The 22,334-nt window shown below is 37.2% G+C and overlaps 1 protein-coding gene across 5 annotated transcripts in view; it reads right to left on the bottom strand.

Moving 5' to 3' along the window:
• The window catches only part of kiaa0825 (KIAA0825 ortholog), a 148,224-nt gene that overhangs the window by 81,637 nt on the left and 44,253 nt on the right, over positions 1 to 22,334 (bottom strand). For 4 of the 5 annotated variants that reach the window (XM_028457055.1, XM_028457054.1, XM_028457057.1 and 1 more), the window contains 8 exons: positions 20,919 to 21,058; positions 17,699 to 17,878; positions 12,934 to 13,164; positions 12,550 to 12,854; positions 12,219 to 12,325; positions 8,688 to 8,832; positions 3,560 to 3,709; positions 2,046 to 2,140 (listed from right to left, as the gene is read on the bottom strand). In XM_028457055.1, coding sequence (XP_028312856.1) covers positions 2,046 to 2,140; positions 3,560 to 3,709; positions 8,688 to 8,832; positions 12,219 to 12,325; positions 12,550 to 12,854; positions 12,934 to 13,164; positions 17,699 to 17,878; positions 20,919 to 21,058 — 1,353 coding nt within the window. Of the gene's footprint in view, positions 1 to 2,045; positions 2,141 to 3,559; positions 3,710 to 8,687; positions 8,833 to 12,218; positions 12,326 to 12,549; positions 12,855 to 12,933; positions 13,165 to 17,698; positions 17,879 to 20,918; positions 21,059 to 22,334 lie in introns of those variants that run through there. The other variant, XM_028457058.1, reaches the window with a different exon arrangement.

The following is a 22,334-nucleotide window of genomic DNA, read 5'->3' on the forward strand; positions in this document are numbered from 1 at the left end:
TGCCGCTTAATAGGATAGTTTTTGTCTTATTCTAATGGTATTTTCCCATCAGCCTTACAATAGTCCCATTTCCCCCCCTCTGAACTCATGTCCTTTAATTTAGTTTTTATTTATGAGTGCCAAACACTAATTGGGCTCAGTTAAACAATGACAGTTTCTGTTTTAACATGCAACAATGGAGGATATAATAGATGAAAGATGCCATGTGTCTTCATGGGTGGAGAAAGACAGTGTAGAAGCAAACCTTTTTTTACTGCAGAGCATAGAGCTATGCACGTCACCCTTATTAGGACTGTGTCCTTGGCAGATGTGGAACTTGCCCTTTGTTAGAAAGGTGTGTGTGTTACAATGGCAGTGATTTAGAATGGATTGGGGGTGGGCGTGGAGAAAAGGTGCAGTAGCCCCATAGCTCCATGATAGCTGGCAGCATGACAGCTGTGAACGGAGAACTGGGAACAGCCTGAAGTATTGCAATCTAATATATGTCACAAACCTGCATAAATATTTATGCCTGTTGCAGAGCAGAAAAGGAGAAAAGGAGTGGGGGGGTTAACAGGACAGGAGTGGTGGACTTCATCACTCCAAAATGAAAACCAACTACAATATGGTGACGCAAAGATCAGAGCTAAACAACGTTTTCTGTGTTTAAGCAGCCATCTTACTGTCTGAACAAACTGAAAGGAAGCACATGAACAAACCTAAGATTTTTACTCAATGCTTGGGACTTAAGAAAGTAGAAGACTTAAAAAATGGAGAAAAAAAGGAATCTTCTTTTAAAACAGTCTGGTAAACAATTCAGGCAAATCAGAACCTAAGGATTATCCAACAGAGAAGTCCAACTATAAATACCATTAACCCTCAGCAAAATGCTACATTTATAAATGTTTGCAAATATTCCTTTTAAACTATAAATACATTTTATCCTTAAAGGTTGGCCCTCTTTTCAATGGCTTTCATGCATTCTGGAGTGAAAACACAGTTGTCATTCGGGTAGAGACGATACCACCAATGTTCATTGTACCTGAGTTAAGAAAATATGACATTTTGGTGCTTAAGATTGTCCAGTCAATAGGCAACAAGTTGATAGGCAAGAAGAAGGAATATCTTTTTTTTCTTTACCATTATCTGAGATATTTCTTGACATACCATCCTTTATTATACGTAACTTCTTTCCTACTCTCAGTCACAGCTGATTACTTTGAAATTAAGTTTTCAGTCTGGTGTTGTTCAGACACTTACCAGTGATTGCCACCGCAATTCCTTGACCTTTTAAGATCACAAATCGGGTATTTTAGTGAAGATCCTAAACTCTGAAATATTATTTTTATTTATTCATTTTTAAATAGCATAAATTTACACTCCATTGAGGTACTTTTGTTGACTGAACAAGCACTCTGGAGCTGTCACAGAGTATCGTCTCTGACAACCTTCAAGTCCATAACTTAAGAATACGGGGTGGATGGGACAAGGATTTGATCAATTCTGATACAAAGGTCCCACAGTGCAATCAGTTTGAAAATGCAAAAGCATTAAAGTAGCCCAGCATTTTAAATATTTCTAAAGTAATAGTGTTGAAATGTAAAACCAGTGTTGAGTACAGCAACAGTATAAAAACAAAACCTATTATGTCTACTTCTCACGGTGGCTAACAGGATTGCCAGGGGGCTTTTGTTTTATTAATGAATTGCATTGTATAACCAAAGAGAAATATTCAAGTCCAGCATTTCAAAACTCCTCCAGCAAACTTACCCAAGCATGACCAGCTAACAGGCTAACATGACTTGTTTTTTTTAACTTCTGCAGCCATTTCGATTTTTTTTTCCTAATTCACATCAATAATCATAAACTGCATTACAAAATATCCTAAAATACTAACACGACTAAACATTATTGAAATGTATCTCGCTAAAGCCTCAAAAAATATTTTATACTCACTTTGAATTTTAATATCACTTACATCAATAATTTAATCAGATGCAGAAGGTTTCTTTTTGGTTAATTTCTCTAAAAGCGTGTGTGTATTTGTAATAAATAAAGTCCCTCACCTGTTGACCAGGAGATTTTTGAAGGTGACCAGACTCATGCCCCGATAGGCAGGCAGTAGCATTGGCCAATCCCATGTCCAGTCAACCAAAGTATTCTGTTGATACATGAGGATAGCGTATTGTTAGTTATTAATCAGGGTTAATACCATTAGTGCATTACTGCTCCAGCTGGGACCCACTAACAAAAGAGGAGGGGGTTTCAGTGCAGGCCACCAACATCAGGCAATCAATCATGTCCGCACAAGAAGGTTTTTATACCAATAAGACAGCAATTAATTTATAAATCCATTTGGGGGAATGTAGCCATCATTTATAGAAAGATAAATCAATTTTTGGAGGGAGTCGTTACTCTTTTTCTTTCCATCTTCAAAGGCACTCTGCCAACCCCCTCCATTCTTTCTGTCCTATTCCTTCTTCTCCTTTCACTGTTTTTCTTGCACACACCAACACACATACGGTACACACAAACATCTATCTACCTTTACTTTCACCATATTTGGAAAGCAAATGAAAAATCGGATTGTTTTGATTGCAAAAAATGTCACTCTTAACTCCAGGCTGAATTTTATTGACAAAACGAAGAGAACTCTACTTGTTTCAGCCATCTACCCACTCATCCATCCACCCATTTCCCCTCTGCTTCTTCTACATAGGTGATTGATTGATGTAACTTTTTACCCCACCCTCTTTTTTATTTGACAAACAACACAGTCACCTGAAGCGGAGAAGGCATTTTAATCATTCTCTTAATAAGGTGTTTCTATGCAAAACTATGCAGCCTTCTGTGATAACCCAAAAACAAGCCAAGTTTGTTTTTGTTTTTTTTCTTTGCAAAAAAGACAATCAAAAGATAAAACAATATCAAAATAAGTCAACTTTTGAAAAGTAGAAAACATGTTTATCTGATTTCACCAGATAGGAGGGAGCATAAGAAAGGCTAGATGGATTACTTCATCAATGTCGTGACAGAACCTGTAGCAGGATTAAACCATATTATATTCAGTAAAGTGAACATCATAGTGGTACTTTTGAGGATAAGTGTAGTATAAAACTGTTATTGGTTCAAAGCCCCAAAGAAGTGTACTTAAAGACTCTACTCTGTTTGAACATTCCTAGATTCCTTAAGAAATGTTATTTCTTTGTCGTTCTTTCACCTTTGATGCTGACTTTCTTACAACCAGATTAACTTTAGCAAAGAAATGGAAGTATGAATGCCTTGCTTCTGAAATATCTGACAGCTTCACAGAACACCACAGTTACTAGTTCACTAGAGACTTAAACAGCTTATAACCTTTAACACAAAGTTGCCATGAAGTTAATATAACATCCACTGCACGTACAGGACCACCTGCGTTGTTTGACTTCCACAATTTTAAGCAGTTTTCTTACACAAACCCTGGCATCAACAGTGGAATTTACAAATATTTCACAAAATTATTGCTACATAAAATGTCCAATTGTACAGCAAATCTGTTCTAACAAATATGTATCAATAGAATTAACCATTAACAAACCTGATGAAGCTTTTTCTTGCCAATGTGGTCGAACTGATAAAGAGGGTTGAAGCAGGAAACATGACGTTCAGAACTCAGATGAAAGTTAACAAGGAGAGGAGTTTTAGCTGGCCAGTCCGTGCTTTCGCCCAGTATGGACATCAACTGCTCCTGTGTTTATAACATAGCAAGAAAAATGTACATGAGGTGAATAAATTATTAACAAAAAACAATATGTGAAGAAAAATAAAACACATTCTTAGATTAAAAAGATGCAGAAATCATTTTTTAAAAAACCTCTCAAAATGCAGACTCTTGTAGAATTCTATATTCATAAACAGCGATACAGATTTCTCCTTAGTGGTGTACCAACATTTTTAGAAATACTAACTAATATGTACATTTTATGTATTTATTAATGTATTTGTTTATTTGATAGGGACAGAGCACATTGAGGAACGTCTATTTTAACAACATCAGACACAAATACGCCAGATTATAAAACATAAGTCCATAAAGAACTAACAACAAACGAGCAATAAGACAGACAAAATTAATTATCATGAAAACCCATTACAGAACAGTACACAAAGTAGTTAAAAGTCAGTGGAACAGTAAATAACAAACATGATAATACACAAAGGTCAGTAAGGCAATGCCCCCCCCCGTAAAACACATTACAATATATGCTTGTTTATTGTTCTTTTTTTTATTTATTTTTTTAACAATTTTACAACTTGTGACAAGGGCTATGAGATGACTTATTGTTGTAATTGGCGCTATATACATAAAGTTGAATTGAGTTTGAGTTTATTTCATTTAAAACAGGGACAATACATATTAATAAACATATACATGTAAATGTGCAAGATTAAAGCAACGGCTAATATCCATCTTTAGTCCCTTCGGTAGGTTGATATCAACAACATAAGATAATAGAATCAATCAAACAACAGTAACAACAAGTAAAACAGTTTTCCTTCATGGCCAGTATGTGCAGGAGGAGTAAATACAGAGAGAAAAAAATGTGTCCTTAAATGTGTCCTTAAAAACACAATAGGACAGAAAAAAGAAAGCAAGAACAAGTTAAAAGTCAGCACTCTATGTAATTGTGATTGCATGATGAATGAACAGCGTGAACTTAAACATACGGTTATTAAAATGACATGCAATGCAAGATTTTGATTTCTCCATCTCTGTTATTTGTTAAATCTAGAGTATGCTGAAAAAATTTTATTTTAAAATTAACTAGGCTCTACAAATGAAGATCAACAGAGAGATAAACTGTGAATCAGTTTACCTTCGAATATCTTTGAACAAGGACGGATACGCTTGCTTTACCAAAGGGGAATACATATTAGTCAAAATCATTATTAAGAGTTCTTTAAAGTAGTTATTCTAATTACAAATCGTTTATATGAATCCAAATAAAGGGGTAGTGCATTCAAATTGCTCAACGTTGCACAAACAATACTGTATTTGGAGAAACAAACAGTAAATACAGTATATGTACAGATTGCCATATCGCTAACAACATTTTCAAGATTTTGTGCAGCTTAACTATCTTTCAGTGCAAATGAAAGCGCATGCAAATCAACAGTGAACTATAAATACAGATATAATATCTGGCCAATTGTATAGATTTGAAAAAAACGTACTGTTGCCTGGTCATCTTGCTGCCATTTTTTTAGCAGGATGGCTTATTATAACTAACCTTTCCTGCAAGATGGATTCTGGTGTTCACAAACACCAGAATGCATCTTGTACTGCTCCGGCCCTTACCCTTCGTAAGCGAACCAAACCGGTTTGAACCAATCATGAGGCAGTGTTGTGGTTTAGGGCGGGATATCCGGGTGTAACGAAGACAGAAGTGTCAAAGCAAAACTGGCGCACGCCCAGTTGCGGGGAGTGAAATAGCTGGGCTAATGCTATTAGCATAGCTCCGAAACAAAACAGAAAGATGTTGACGCAGGAGGATGAACGTGTGGAAGCTGCTATAAACTCAGTTTTAGAAGAATCGAGCATTTCTTTTTGAATGAGCAACAGCAAGAGGCGCTTTGTGCATTTTTGGAAGGTAAAGACGTATGTTTTCACCAGCAGAGCCTTGTTGTCGTTGTAGTCATAGCAGGGTCTCTGCTGTGTGACTGGCTAAAACAAATCATGGTGGACAGGCGCTTCAAGCATTTTGTTCATGTCCCTCCCTGGTTCTGAAAGAATTTGCCAGACATGGATCCAGATTGATGTGGAGAACTCGAGTTAGAGGGAGGGCTATGCATCAATCTGGCTCTTGCCAGGTTATATTAAAAAAAAAAAATAAAAAATTAGAGAGTGAATAGGTGTCATCTTAAGTGTGGAGTGTAATGTGACATGATATGTATTGGAGGTTAGAATTTGTATCTTTTTTCTATTTTGTATTATCATAGTCCTAAAGAACTTAGTTGTACTTCAAAGCTCTCTGATCTTGAAGTTTGAAGCCTTAACTTCTACATGTCTTGTGAGACATAAAATGCAATGTTTTTGTTCTGTGTACAATACGACTCAGTTCATGTCTACATGGGCATCCTAGTGTGAATTCACTAGGATGTTCTCATCCATCAGGTTGACATGGCCTTTGCACCTCCTTTCTTTCCACCTCACCACCGGCCCATTCTGTCCCTGACCTGCATGCTCTTTCACTGACATTGGTTTTGGTAGAAAAACTGGAAGAGTGGTAGAGATGTTTCTGAATAATAAGTTCAGCACTGGATGAATTTGCAGTTTGCAGAAAAATTGAAGTTTGAAGAATGCCAAATTGATAATCAGAAAATAGCAGAGATTTAAAGAGTACTGATGTATCCTACTCAAGTAGTTAGTTGATTGAAATTGAACTCAAGTACAAGTAAAAGTAAGTCATACATAAAATACAAGTACAAGTAAAAAGTAGCTCAATTAAATAATACTTAAAGTAAAGTTACTAGTTACTTTCACCCCCACATTTATTTTTGGTAATAAATCTTGTCACGGTTCTCTTGCATACAGTAAACATCTTGTGTATAAACTTAAAAAGAAAGAAACCAAATCTTTCACAATTTGGAACTTTATTTATTTTCCACAAAGGCATCTGTATAAAATAAAAGGTTTGTAATGTACAATTATTTTGTGAATAATATAACACCAATGAATTCGATGCAAAATTTAAAAAAAATTATCAGGCTCTAAGTGTAGCTAAATTTATAAACTCAAAAACTGAGAAAATACCCATCATTCAGTGCTGTTTTGGCATTACGTTTAATCTGGTCGGTCGGCAATGATGTGATGCATTTGATTGTTGTCTGGTCATTTCATTGTTTGTAGTTTCACAACGTGTGTTGATCATTTTATAACAAAATATAATAATTTATTCAGGAACTGTCGGGTGTAGAAATGTAAATAATTACTTCTTTTAAAACCTACTTCAGTACAAGTAAAATTACTGATTTAGAAATATACTCAAAAAAGTACAAATACCCATAAAAGCAACTCAATTACAGTAACATGAGTACTTTCACCTCTGGAAAGGAGGATCTGAAACTCTTATCATTGCCGTTAACAACAGGACAAAGATAGACAGAGGTGGCGAAAGTACAAGTTTTCAGTACTCAAGTAAAACTAGATACTTGAATAAAAAATTAGTCTGGTAAAAGTAAAAGAATTGAAGTTGCTCCCTTGCCTGAGTAAAAGTAAAAAAGGACATGCTACAAAATTTACAAAAAAGTAAAACAAATGTCCCTTCAATAATAACCAGCAATTTCCATATCTTTTTTTTAAAGAAGTCATAGAATACTGGTACATGGAAATAAATTAAATCTGGACACCTGGAGAATTTAGCACTCATAGATACAATTTGTAGATAAAATGTGTCAAGAAAAAATAATGCAAATGCTCAATTAAACCCAGAGCAGCTTTGAGTTTCACATTTTTAAAAACTTGAAAATGTTAACTAAAAAACTAAGGGACCTGCCTAACAGAAACAAGCTCAAACTACCATTTTTTTTTCATTTAGCCTCAAGTGAATGATGTTCTCCAGGTTTCTGGAATGGAGACGTGCCCTTTTTGTTCTGAAAATTGGTCTGAAAAGCCTTTCACAAGCAGCAGAAGCAGGTGAAAATACAAGGGTTAGTCTAGTGGGGGAGATGGCCCAAAATGATAAAAACTGTAGAAATAAATCTATTCAGGATCCACTAAATACTATTTTATTCCACTTATTTACAAAATCAGATTCTTTAAAATGTGTGTAATCACTCATTCATTCCACCATTATGCTCTATATTAAAGTTTGGGAACCACTGCTGTAGAGCAACTTCTCACCATGACTCAAGAAAAGAGCAAAGCTTTTTTTATTCATATTTTAATGGTGAGAGCAATTTGATGTTATACACTGGTTGTAAGGAGAATGTGTTTTTTTACACTTGGCTCGGTGTGTGTGTGTGCGTCTGCTGCTGCTGCTGCTGCTGATATCACGGCGGGTGTTTTCCTCCTTGTCCCGTCAACGTGCTGCCGTCCGGTCACACCCGGGATAAAGGACGAGGGTTACGGGGAACAGCTACCTTCGACGAACGAATGTGTGCCTTCACTGCCTTGCACTTTTGCAATTCGGAAGAGCCACTCGTGTTAGTTATTCACTGGTGCTGCCATCTTTGTTTAGGTCAGACGACGCATCGGTGCGCATATTTTGCGTCGATGACGCTGATGCATGGTCCTGGCCCTAATTGTCATATATTGTACGGTAAATTTTAGAATGCTTTAATCCTAATCAAATACACTGGGGAAAATTATGCAACGTTTCTCTCCGTATTCTATAATCGTTATCTCAATATAACTACCATTACTACTTCTTTAGGTAAAACTTCCCCCTATAATTAGTAAATGGACCAGTGATCTTTCTAATCTATTTCTTTCTTTCTTCTACCTCATATGCAGACACCCTGTAGCTTCTTCTGTACATATGGTTACTACATACAGCAAGAAAATTCCAGACATTTGGAATACTTGGTCTAATGCGATAAACAGAACACAACAAACATTATGCACCCTGGCAGCAGCCCTCTTACCTTTGTTCCCACCTACTGAACAGCCTGCGGCCTCAGGCCAGCAGCCACGTAATTGCTGGGGAGTGGGAGAGCTTCCTTACCTCATTGCCTTGGATGATGTGATATATCTGCCTCAGGTAGTTGCTGCCACCTGCTCTGTGGCAGATCTCCAGCAGCATCAGGCCTATTTTCTGCTCAGTCAGTTCAGCAGCATCACCTTTTTTCTCCCCGCCTTGCTCAAACACACTATGAGAGAGGCAGAGGTGGGAGGAGGACAAGATGGAAAAGAAAGGGAAATAGAGATTTTTAAGAAATCTGAGATAAATTGTAGCAACAGAAATATTCATATATACTGTATATATCAATTATAATTGCTTGACCATAAAAAACACTGCGAACAACTGAGTTGAATGCATGTTTTACATCTTATAGAAAGATGGCAAGTGTGTGCGCGTGTGTGTTAGTATGTCAAGGTCCTTGTGCATGTAAAGTTCCCAACTCTGGTAGCACCTGCATCGTTTCCCTGTCCTTCCTGTACGGATGGCTATCACAGCACCGTCCATCAAATCCTCTCCTTCACATACACTTCCTGTCATTGTTCTCCCTCTCGTTCTCCCCCTCCCTCGCTTCCCTTTTGTAATTATAAGGTGCCAGGAACGGTGTCGCCTGTCAGAGAGCCATTGGCTGTTTGACATTGAGAGTGGCAAAAGAAGTCCCATCTCGTTCGCATACATTGCCTCATTCTTTTGCATGGTGGCCTGGCGCTGGTGTTGTCAGGGATGGTGGCTGTGCATCCGTGTCAGCACCTGCACTGTATCCTTTCCTGTCCATCACTGTGCAGGTGAAGCAGATGATTGGATTCAGTCAGCAGGGTGATTAATGAGGGCCCCTCCGGATTTGGGACAGCCTATCAATCATGTCATTAGGGCCAATGTGCCCTGAAAGAGGCAGACCTCCGCCAAGGAATAACTGCATTCATCTTCATCTGTGTATGCATCCCGTCAGCCCAGCCAGGGTCACCATGATGGAGAACAATAATCTTCCCCTCTACAAATTACTTTGCAAAAGACAAGGTGGGTGACGTGGGACAGGGGAAGGCTACAGTTGGGAAGCGAGCGAAATAAAATAGGATGAGGATACAGTGGATGGCTGTACAGACAAGGGGCAAGTGTTTTTATGTTCTTTGCAAAGTGGTTCATTGTGTGTGCGTGTAATGGACACTGGTGAGAGAAGCAAGCAGCAGTTGTTTTTATGAGTTACCGCCTTACATGACACTCTCTCTATCTCTCCGTCTCTCCTTTACCCTCTCTCTTTGAGACACTGTATTCTGATTGTTTACAAGCCAGGCGTCACTTTCCTGTGAAGGTTAGCTTAATGAATAGTAATGATTCTACTGAGTTGCTCCGACAGGTGATACATAATCACTCTCACTTTTCCACTCAGGCCGCCCTCACAACCCAACTACTGCACAATCACTTCTTTCCCCTCACCCTCTCTTACCGTCACCAAAACAGACAACGTTTCCTAGAACTGTCCATTCTATGCACAGTTTTTTTTAAAATTTCATTTATTAAGAAATTGTAAGGGCACTGAATCATCGCGAAATAAGGATGGATGAATTCCATTGTTGGCTATGATTAAGTAGACAGCCAATGACATGGTTTCTGGGAATAAGTATTAAAAAACAAAAACAAACAAACTAACAAATGTGAAAGGTCACTGATCAGCCAAGCATTAATCGACATCCAACATTTATCATTTCATACATCACATTACATTTAATTCCCCCAAAAAATGATCCTGCTGTCACGATAACTTAGAATTCAAATGCCTTAAAGCAAGGGTCACCAACATGGGGCCTGCGGGCACCTGGGAGCCCGCATGAATTGTGTGAGGGGCCCTCAGGAGCTCTAGTCACCAATCAGCTCCATCTGAAAATCTGATTTCCTTGCCACGTTTCAAACTCACAAAGGCAAATAAAAAATGACCCATGTAATCAGAACTTTAGTAAAGTTAAATACCGTCTTTAAATTCTTATTTTTTACTAAAACAATGAGTTCAATTGTTGCAAATATCTTGTTAAAGATGTTGCTAATTTGGTGTTTGGAATGTGGAAACAATGTTGTTTTAAATAAACAAAATCAGGATTTTTATAAAATATTACAAACTAGTTGAATTGTACAAAGAAGTTACATGTTTTACGATCGGTTAAAACATTGTTAGTGGCTATTAAAATAGGAATATAATGATCACTTGTGAAATGTATTGAAACAATTGCATACATTTAGAAAAATAAAATGTTGCATGTTAAAGTTAAACATTTCTTTGTGTTCCTTCATTATCTTGCCCTCTAATTAAAGCCAAATAGAATTTATTTGATGTAGCTCGCAGTTTCTGAAAGGATGGTGACCCCTGCCCTTAAAGGGTTAACTGTGATGTTTTCTGGACTTTTCTGAAGAAAAAGATTCACTGACAATCTATTGGTATATTTTTACCTTTCAGATGTTTAGTGGCCAAATGGCTCATATTTTATTTAAACATTAGCCTTTAACGCCACTTTAATGATGACAAACAAAAGCAATAAAGACTGTTTGACATTATAATAATAATAATAATAATTATAATAATGAAAAGAAAATAATTAGTGAGGATGCAGGAGGCATCTTCACTAATGTTATCTGTTTTTTCTTCCGTCTGCGTTAAATCCTCCTACACTATTTGTCCGATTTGGACAAATAAGCTATCAAAGAGTTCAGAAAGTTGCAGAAATTTATGCTATCGTTTTTATAATTTGTAACTTTTAAACTTTTTGACTAATTCAATTTTTTCCTTTCCATTCATTTCTAATGGAAATTTCAAGCCCTTCATCTCCAGCCATTCTTCAACTGATTTTGACCTTTAACATGTTCAGCTACTACCTTTTCTAACTTTTTCAACCCATTTAAACCTTTTTCAACAATTTCAAACCATTTCACCTTTTTTCAACTCATTTCAACCTGTTTCACCTTCTTTCAAAATGTTCAACCACTTTAACTCGTAACTTTTTCAACCTTATCGATATATGCTAGGTTAATGCTAATGCTAGGTTAATGTTAATGCTAACACTTGGCTTATGCTAATGCTAGGTTAATGCTATTGCTTTGCTAATGCTAGGTTAATGCTAATACTAGGCTAATGCTATTGCTTAGCGATGCTATGTTAACGCTAATGCTAGTTAATGCTAACTAACATTAATGCTAATCAATGCCAATGCTAATGTGAATGCTAATGTAAACCAATGCAAATGTCAATTGGAATGTTAATTTTAACGCTAGCTAATGGTAATGCTAGCTAATGCTAATACTAGTTAATACTAATGCTAACAAATGTATGCTAATTCTAGTCTAATGCTAACTAATGCTAATGCTAAGCTAATGCAGTACGACGTGGGCCAGCACCTGCATCCTCATTTGCATTTTCTGAAGAAAATGTAAATATTCTAGTTGATAATGGTTATTACTCACCCAAGTACATAAGAAATGTAAATGAATAATTTTTTCATTGATTTTTTTTTTCGGGTGGGGTTGTTAAAGGGTTACCAGCTTAACTGGTCAATTTCTCCTAAATCTCAGCCCTTGTAGCTGACCTCTTACCTGCCTGAACAGAGTTTCCGGGCCTTCTGCAGTTGTATGTTTATCCACTTGGGTCGTTTTTCCTCTAGATCTTGTAACACTTTGTGTACTGTAGGTTTGGGAACACCCTGTCAGGGACCATTAAGGTAAATAATTGACTTAAGTGGTACATAAATATAATTAGTCCTAAATATGATGACAAATTAAATATGAATGTGCTCAAATACACAACATATGTTTATAAAAACAGGTAAAACTAGGGTGATCTGGTGCCCTGCATCAAAATATGAGCAAATTAAAAATGGCTTGCACAGATACATTAATCTACTTATAAAATAATTCATGTTGGTACCTTTTGCTGAATGCTTATGGCAGCCTGTAGGCACTCAGCTAACAGAGAGAGGCAGTCCTTTGCTCTGCTGTCCAGAGTCACACCACTGATCTTTTCAATTGTATCTGGGTCCTCCAGGTTCAACACAAGGCAGCTAAGCAGTCCCCAAAGAAATAGGCCAGTAAATCGCAACTGCCGGGCATGATGAGAAAGGTGTTTCTCTGCCACATGGAACAGGAAGCGGACAGAAAGTGGCACAGATGCTACAGCTATTGGCAAATTTGTTAAAATGTAAGACAAATATTCAATTGATGAAGATGTAGGAGCTGTAAGAGAGAAGAAATAGGACATTTAGAAACCAGCCTGTAATCGTATTAGGAAATTCAGACATCCAGTGTTACATACCCTTAACATTAGTGTCCTTTCCCATTGGGTTGAATGGTGTGTAGTTCCATTCTTTAGGTATTTTAGACAGAACACTCTCTGGAACTTTCTGCTTGAATGAGGCACCAAAGGGCTCCTCTTTTGTCTGGCAGCTCAACACCATGGAGACCAGTGGTACAAGGAGACTGTTGATAGATTTTGTGACTATTGCCCGAATACAGCTGATCACAACAGGTGCAGAGTTTGTTGCATCTAAAAGAAAGGGCAATAAAGGTAGAAGTTAGGAAAAAACACAACCAGAGTTGGGGTCAATTATAATTAATGTAAATGATTATTAATTACAGTTATGATGTAATTACAACTGTGATTGTAATTGAAAAACAACAAGTAGCTGTTGTAATTATAATTGGATTGTAATTGTAATTCCATGAAAACTAATTCAACACAAACCTGAGGAACCATGTTACAGCTCTATGGCTTACACATATGTAGTTCACAGTTATTAAAATATGTTTCATATTAACTTTTCCCACTACCTGTCACTTCTTTTCAAGATCATTTTACCATTTAAAAATAAAAAATTTAAAAATTGAGGAGTATACTGACTTAGACGCCGATAACAAAAATATTAATAGTGATATTTTTATTGATTAGGAAGCCTAACAAGGTAACCAAGAGATGAGGAAAAAAAAAATCGATCATAGATCTTTTTTTAGTGTATTTTACAGCTGATTTAAGACATTGGGTCAAACTGACCAATTATCATAAGAGATTCTAACAGAAAGCTAACACAACAGGAAGGTTACTTTTCATGGGCCTATTTAATAAAGGCTCAGTAATTGTGATTAATTGAAAATGAATTTGATTGAGTTGAGAATGTAATTGTAATTGACTTTCAGGTGGAAATGTTTTTTTTTTTAAATTTATTTATTTGTAATTGGAAAAAATGCCAGTCACTGTAATCATAATTGAGTTGTAGGTGAACATGAATAATTATAGAAGTAATTGTAATTGAAAAAAGCAATTGACCCCAACCCTGACCAGAACCAACATTAATTTTCAGGAGCTGAAATTTAATTTTTTTTTTTTTTTTTAATTATGGGTTGAAGAAAAAGAAAAGCATTTGAAAGAGATTCACAGAAAGCCTCATTTACATAATTTATTGGTTAAATCAATATGACCATTGAAATCTGCCTGGGTGCCTCCAAAATGGCAGCCCACTGCTACCCCTTGGGGAAAACAAAGAGACAAAATTTCACTATGGTGATTAATAAAGTACACATTATTACCGGTAAATCATCCATCATAATGGACCCACCAGGAAGTTTGTAGAATCCACTTGTTTGATAGTCATGTGGTTCATTTTAATAATATATATATATATATATATATATATATATATATATATATATATATATATATATATATATATATATCCTTTATATTAGTCGGGGAGCCAAGTCTCAAAAATTGGGTTGAACCTGACATGGTCTGCCATACTTTTTATTTGTGTTTTTTCTGTTAACTTTTACCCTGAGGACCAATAATTGGAGGGTCTGCTCTGCTGGAAATATTGCAAAAAAAAACAAAAAGAAATTGTGGCCATTTGAGTGTATGCACCCGGTATTTTTTTTTTTAATCAGAAAAATGTGAAAAACTATTTTTTTCCCAAAAATCCTCAGTGGGTTGGGTAGGTTGTCAATAAATGCATTCCAGATACACAGAACACTTGTGCTGACAGCATCCACTGAAAAAATAACTTAAAACACATTTTCACATGATTTTGCATCAATTTAATGCCAAAAATATAGGCGTTTTCTCACTTTTTCTGATATTCTCATCTTTACTTCATTGGCAATCAACTATTCCACCAAGTTATTGCATCAGTCAATATGCCATTCTTTTCAACAAACTATACACTCATTCAACAGAAAAAAAATGATAAAAAATCCTTCCAAAATCATTGGATCTGGGATGATTTAATTACCAAATGGCGATCACCAGACTTGGACCCTCTCTCAAAAATCTGAAAGACATTCTGGATATTTAACATGGTTGCTAAAGTCCACATTATTAAACATCATGGCCTAGGAATGTTTTTAAGCTCAACATAACTGTTCTCCCATTGGAAATTTGTCACAAAAAAACATAATAAAAACGTAACTTTCATTTTTTTATTGCCGAAGAACACACACACGGCCTACTTAAGCGTCCCTGTCTGCAAGAGCAAGTTCAACCCTTGAACATCTGTTTGGGTCCCCGGTGTAGATACATGCAATGCCACACGTCACAATGACTCTTGAACAGCAGCATCTTCTGGAACACATGCTGTTCTTGCAACGGCAGTATTTGCTGTGCTTGAGTTCTGAAGGTTTTCTCTCTTTCAGCATCATTATTGCCACCAATTTTCCATTGACAAGTTGTCTCCCAAAATCAGTTGCAGCTGGGTAGATTGGATTACCCACGTTTGCCCACTTACACACAGCCAACTGATGCAGGGCTCGGCAAAGGTGTAATAGGAAGGCATCTTCAGTTGGTGGAAGACAATGCATGCTCACAAAGAAATGGGCTCGCAGTGCATCCAGAGTACCACCAAAGTCACTCCTGTCATAGAGTGACATCATGTATTGACCTCTTCCTGAACATCCAGGCTTTCCTCAGGGTCACCATACCTGCACAGCGACAGAAGGTCTGTCAGGTGTTTAATAGCAGTTGTGTAGGCCCGCCTTTTTCCTCTTCTGTACAAATAGCTCACTGTGTGACATCCGGTAAATATGTAGGTGCTGAGGAAAAGGGAACTAACATCTAAAGCTGAAACATCATACTTGTCTGCCAGAGCTTCTGTGATGGCATGAACAGGTAGGAAGATATCCATCGTCTTCACCCACAGCTTCTGTAGCCCATCCATGTGTATGATGTCGTACATGCATATCTGTGTCAGTCGCAACCACTACAGCTCGTTTGTATGCAACGTGAGCAAACATCCTGGTATCTGCCTCCTCTTGTTTCTCACAGGAAAGCTCTGGAAGCTCAACCTGACAATCTGTTGACAAGAGGATAGTGCGACCAGGGTTCACAAAAGGTTGCACCAAGAAAAAGTGGCGAAAATGTGACAATAGAGCAACAACAAACTGACAAAGAGCAATAAAAAAGTGATAAAAAAAAAGAACGATGGAAAAAGTGGCAAAAATGTGACAAATGCAACAAAAGAGCAACTAGATAACTTTTGTTGGTCTTAACTTTCAAATGAGACGTTACACAGGCCTATACATTACAGCTCTCCAGTCAAGAAGCTATTAGATTTGGGTAAGGCTGGCCGAACTGGAGAAAATGCACTCGGTTCAAGAGATTGTTATGTTAAATTATATTGTTCCGTTAAAGTTGTAATATTTGTCTTCTTTGGCACTAAAAAAATGAAAAATACTTTGTTGTATTATGTTTTTGTGTGACATATTTCCAATGGGAGAACAGGGTTATGTTGAGATTAAAAACATTCCTAGGCCATGATGTTTAATAAAGTGGACTTTAGCAACCATGTTAAATATCCAGATCCAATGATTTTGGTAAGATTTTTATAATTTTTTTTCTGTGGAATGAGTATACAGTTTGTTGAAAAGAATGGCATATTGACTGATGCAATAACTTGGTGGAATAGTTGATTGCCAATGAAGAAAAGATGAGAACATCGTAAAAAAGTGAGAAAACGCCTAATTCTTTGGAATTAAAATGATGCAAAATCATGTGGAAATATTTTCTAAGAGTTATTTTTTCAGTGGATGTTGTCAGCACGTGTGTTTTGTGGAAATGAAATGCATTTATTGACAGCCTACCCAACCCACTGAGAATTTTAGGGAAAATAATCATTTTTTCACATTTTTCTGATAAAAAATACAGGGTGCATACACTAAAATTGCCCCAAATGTTTTTTCACAATATTTCCAGCAGAGCAGAACCTCCAATTATTGGTCCATAGGGTCAAAGATAACAGAAAAAACCCAAATAAAAAGTATGGCAGACCATGTCAGGTTCAACCCATATTATTGAGCTTTTGAGACTTTGGCTCCCCAACTAGATAGAGATAATTTGTCGCATTTGAACTAGATTTCAAAAACTAAACAAAAAAAATGCAGTCGCCTGTTTGACTAAAATCATAGATATTAGAACAAACGAAAAATCATCTCTGAAAAGATTCCATTGTTCCTGAAAAGAATCAACCTTTTTAATAGAAAATCTCAAGATGAGAATTGTGTCTTGTTCATTGCTCTGAGCAGTAATGAGCAGAGAAATTGAACAGCAGAGCAACACGGGGGAAAACGCGACACTGTACCTAGCAGGTGAGACTTAGACCTATTTTTAAAAGTCATTTGAATCTCAGATTTGTTGTTTTGACAACTGAATTGATTCCAAACAGCCTCTTACAGTGTGATGAAACCTCCGCGTAAGCAAAGAAAAGATGAAACTCGGAATGTGATCGGAGAAAGTTAACTCAGTGTACAGCCTAAATAGAAATGGGGCATAGAGGGTTGGACTTTGACCAAAATTATAGCACAAAGATTTGGAACAGTCCAATAATTAAACTAATTATCCTGTGAGGGCAAACAGTGACTGAATGACATTGGGATCCCCCACCCTCTCTCTTTTATGTTCATTTCCTCAGTCAACTAATCTCTGTCACCATCAGAAACCCCTTTAAAGGAGTTCAAGTATGTGGTAAACGTTGGGGGCCTAAAGACAACATGCAAACTATTATAAAGTTTTGGTATTGATTTCTACGATTTTGAAGTACCTGCCAGTGTATACAGGTGTTCCCATACGTGCGCTTTCTCCAGGTATGATTGAAGGGCATGTGTTAAGGCCTTCGGAACGGTATTCAGGCTTGAGAGAATGTTGAACAGTGCACATATGAAGTCATCTCCTGCCTTGCTACTCTCCGTAGATGTTTCAAAGTTGCTCTCCTGGCAAAAATCTGAAAAAAACCAAGACAGTCTGTTGAGGATGTGCTGCAAACAATTCAAAGAAATGTGTGGCCATTGAAAATGTCATTGAATTATAAAATCCTGACATTCCAGAGCAGTTGACACCTACACAAACAATCAGATGCACAAAGAGATAGAAGGGCTGACTCATCTGTGCTCGGAGACTCAGTAGTGTGTAGGTGAGTGTAAAATCCACCTCTTTTCTTCCCTTATTGTAATTCAAAAAACATCAACCTTATAGAAGCATGTAAAAATCTATAGCAAAAAAAAAAATAGTATCTTGATGTCTATGAAGAAAAACATCACATCTGCCTAACCTATGTTAATGGAAAGGTTGAACAAAAGGCATTGTGAGGAAAAGAGGGAAGAAAAATACACATCTGTGTTTGATGAAAAAAAAAAAAAAAAAAAAAAAACAGACCTGAAATAACAGTGAAAGAAAAAGATTTCAAAGCCCTTGGCTGTGGGATCCACAGTGTATGAAGCCAGGAAGTGAAAAGGAAGAGGCTTTGACAGGGTGTCCTTGTGGGGGTTGCTGTCTGTGCACTAGGATGGAGGTGTGTGTGCATAGCCCATATGGATGTCTATATATGTGTTTTGTGCGCTTTCTAAGTGTGTGTGTTAAGATGACAGGGGTTGCTAAGGAAAAGGCCCATCGCTCCAGAGGTGGCAGACATCCAGCGGCCTGTCAGTCTGCTGTGTGGGAGATGACAGCTATTTGAATAGAAGAATGTCTGCAATGTAGCAATCAATGAGGGGGCGCTGTGATAGAGGGCAGTGCGGCTTTTCTTTCTGACTAATGCCGGACTATTTTAAAATGACAGGGCAAAATTATCTGCTGCATTACAGTGACAGTAATAGTAGCTACCTCAGAAGGATTCAGGTAGTCAAGCTGTATAAGAGCTGATTTCCACCAGATATGTGTTTTAGAATGTGCCTTAACATCAGTTGTGTTCCTTTTCATTCATAATCATACAACTAACTTGGACACAAATTTGTAAACCAACCTGACCTTTAATCAAGTCTATTAGGGGGCATTATGTGGATTATACAGGCACCTTGTTCACTGCTTGTCTAGTAATTGGTCCTTAAGGAGAGATTTCAGATATCACTGCTCAGGCTGCAATAGCCTTTGGAAACAAGGGTTACTAAAACTAATCTGCACAAAGCCTGGCAGGTTAACTAGGTGCCTTTAAATAATGATTCCATTATGGAGCAAAGGATGGCGCTCAGATGTGAAGTTGATGGCACATCTCTTTGGAGTTTTCACTCCTCATGTAGCACACAATAACTTCACAGTGTTTCTGTGCATATGAAGATTTCACTTTTTCTATTCGTCCATCCACTCAACGTCTTCGTGCTTATCCAACCTTGATATACAGCCAATGCATTCACCTGTTTAGCTTCCGGACGACCAGTCAACCGCTCACAAGAGCCCTATCCGCAAACCATGGTAATTGGAAGCAGAATCACTGGAAATAATAAAAAGCTTTGTCTGTGTGTGAGATAGTAGTGTGGATGTATAATCAGTGGGTGAAAATGTATAAACCTATTGATGCAGAAGGTACAAAGTTTCATTCAAGTTATGAGTCCATTCCGTTGGCTTAATGCTTTGCTAGCAAATCACAGTGCTACTACATACCTATAACCAGATGTGTAAAGAGTACTGATGTATCCTCCTCAGAAGTACTGTACTGAAGTAGAAGTACTGTTACTTGATTGAAATTTACTCATACATAAGATACTCAATGTAAAAAGTAGCTCAATTAAATAGTTACTAGTTAATTTCACTCCCCACATTTATTTCCGTTAATAAATCTTGCCACAGTTCCCTTGCATACAGTAAACATCTCATGTATAATCTTAAAAAGATCTTGAAGAAATGAAACTTAATTTATTTTCCACAAAGGCATCTGTATAAAATAAAAGGTTTGACAATATTTACAATTTTTTTTTTTAAATAAAATAACACCAATTAATTCAATTTAGAATAGTCTCTAAGTATAGCTACAGTACATTCATGAACTCTAAAATAACCTGCATTCAATGCTGTTTTTGGGCAGTGCATTACGTTTAATCTGATTGGTCGGCTATGATGTGATGCATTTAATTGTTGTCTGGTCATTTCATTTTTCTAGTTTCACAATGTCCGTTGATCATTTTAAAACAAAAAAATAATTTACTCAGTAACGGTTGGGTGTAGAAATATAATGAATTACTTTTTACCTTCTTTTAAAATGTAAAAAAGTAAAAATACTGTTTCAGAAATATACTCAAAAAAGTACAAGTACCCATAAAAGCTATTCAATTACTTTCACCTCTGCCTATAACAATGCAAAAAAAGAAGAAGACAAAAATAGTCAATAAAAGTTAAGAACAACTTTTTACAGTTGTATCTTGTTTTTCTATCTAGTAACCACAGGGACACTCAAATGTCTGGAAAGAAAGTGCAGCCACTTATGGGGTAAGCATTCCGTCAACCTGTTCCCTCTAACTGTCTGCGTCCTGGTTAATTACCCTGTCACTGGTATAACACCTAAGAGTCAGCAATTCTAGTGTTGATTTACAGCAAAAGCGAGCAGGGAGAAGCTTTGCAGACCTTTTGATTCAGACTCAGGCCCGTGCACGAGAACAAGACACTAAGAGTTGTTATTAATGAGGTCGCTATAATGTGAATTAATGTGCGAGTGCACAAGAGTCTTTAAAGGTTAGACTGTTGCTGTGTGGAGGGGGAACGGAAAGAAAAGGGAAAATCTTTAAAGGTCAGTGTGTGTGCTCCGCCTGGATCGCTTGAGTGTTTATTACTGTACTCAATTGATTTAGTGATGATGATGACGATCATGATGGCGGCAAAAATGCAGATGAGAACTTCATAAAATGGAAATCGTTTAAGGTCTGTATAACTTGCTTAGGGTCTTGCTTCGGGAACCCTAATTAAAAAAACAAGTCAACACTTCTAAGAATGCTTAATGTATTGACAAAGGAAAATCTCTACACACACACAAAAAAAAAAAAACAAGACAAACTCACAAGAATTTTCCAGGAGTATTCTAGGTAGACAACAGTCTCTGTACAGCAGCATACGCAGAAGCAGCTTGGGGTTGCACCCTGGGTCAGAGGTCAGCAGCCTTAACTGACATGCCAAGGCTTCCTGGCACGATGGGTCCTCACTGAGAGAAATAGCAAAGGGAGCAAAAAATGTAAGGTAAGTGCTTATACCAATTATCAATTTACTCACTTTACCTACTACTTCATTTGCACCACAATGAAAGGATGGTTTTTTGTAAATGTCTAGGATGAACATCTAGAAAATGGCCAAAATTGTGAAACCCTTAGTGCCCCTACAAGATATATGCACAGTCTATAAAATGCCCTTCCTCTTACTCACTTATAATGTAGATCGGGAAGGAATTAGCTCTAATCTTGGCGGGCTAAAGGCAAATTAGCATTTGGAAGACAGCCAAATACATGAATATACAGCGGTACCCCCTCCTACACCTTTTGTACAACCAAGAGGCTGCAGCCAGCTGTGGGTAATGAGCTGTATCCTTAGTGAGTGGGAATATTAGAGAGAGAGAGTGTGTGTGTGTGTGTGTGTGTGTGTGTGTGTGTGTGTGTGTGTGTGTGTGTGTGTGTGTGTGTGTGTGTGTGTGTGTGTGTGTGTGTGCTTGTGCATGTGTGTGTGTGTGTGCATGTGCATGTGCATGTGCACTTCAGAGCCAACACTTGCAAAACGTCTGTTATGGGGCTGCAAGAGTGAGAGCATGCTGACATCTGTATGCCTGTATGTTTTTTTTTATACGACAGACGAAATGGACAGTTTTAGTTTTTTCATAGCAAAGAAGCGGCTGTTGGACCAAAAAACGACCCATATTCTATCAGAGCTAAACTTGCACCCTGTTGCTTGACTGAGGAAAGTAATACTTTAGTTTGACAGGACAATTTATGATGTCACAGGGAACGCAAATCCCAAAGAAATCCTCTTTTAACTGCTCTGATAAATCTATCCAGCTACAATATCGGGTCAGCTTACTAAACCAAGAGAGACGTACCGTATGCAGACATACACACATGAATGTCCAAAAGCTTGAAAAAATAAAAATAAAAATTGCTAAATGTGAGTACAAAATAGAAATGACTGTCCGTATAGCCAGAATTTCTGTTGATTTATTGAAGTTCACTAAAGTTTTATTGTTTTACTTAATAACTATGAAACAAAATGCTCTAATATTGATGCATTTGGGATGGATTTGGCATGGAGGCTGGGTTTGGGGTTTGTGAATCTGGCCCTCGGCCACTGTTAGGACCTCTTGCATGGAGGAAGGAGGTGTGGAGGCAAGGAAATAAAAAAGGATCATAAAAACAAAATCATATTTTATTGGTTTGATTTGCGCTCGCTCAGCTTACATTGAGGATTTGAGCAAAAGGGGAGATGGGTGTAGACAA

Source organism: Gouania willdenowi, chromosome 9, assembly GCF_900634775.1.
Source record: "Gouania willdenowi chromosome 9, fGouWil2.1, whole genome shotgun sequence".
Taxonomy (NCBI): Eukaryota; Metazoa; Chordata; class Actinopteri; order Blenniiformes; family Gobiesocidae; genus Gouania; species Gouania willdenowi.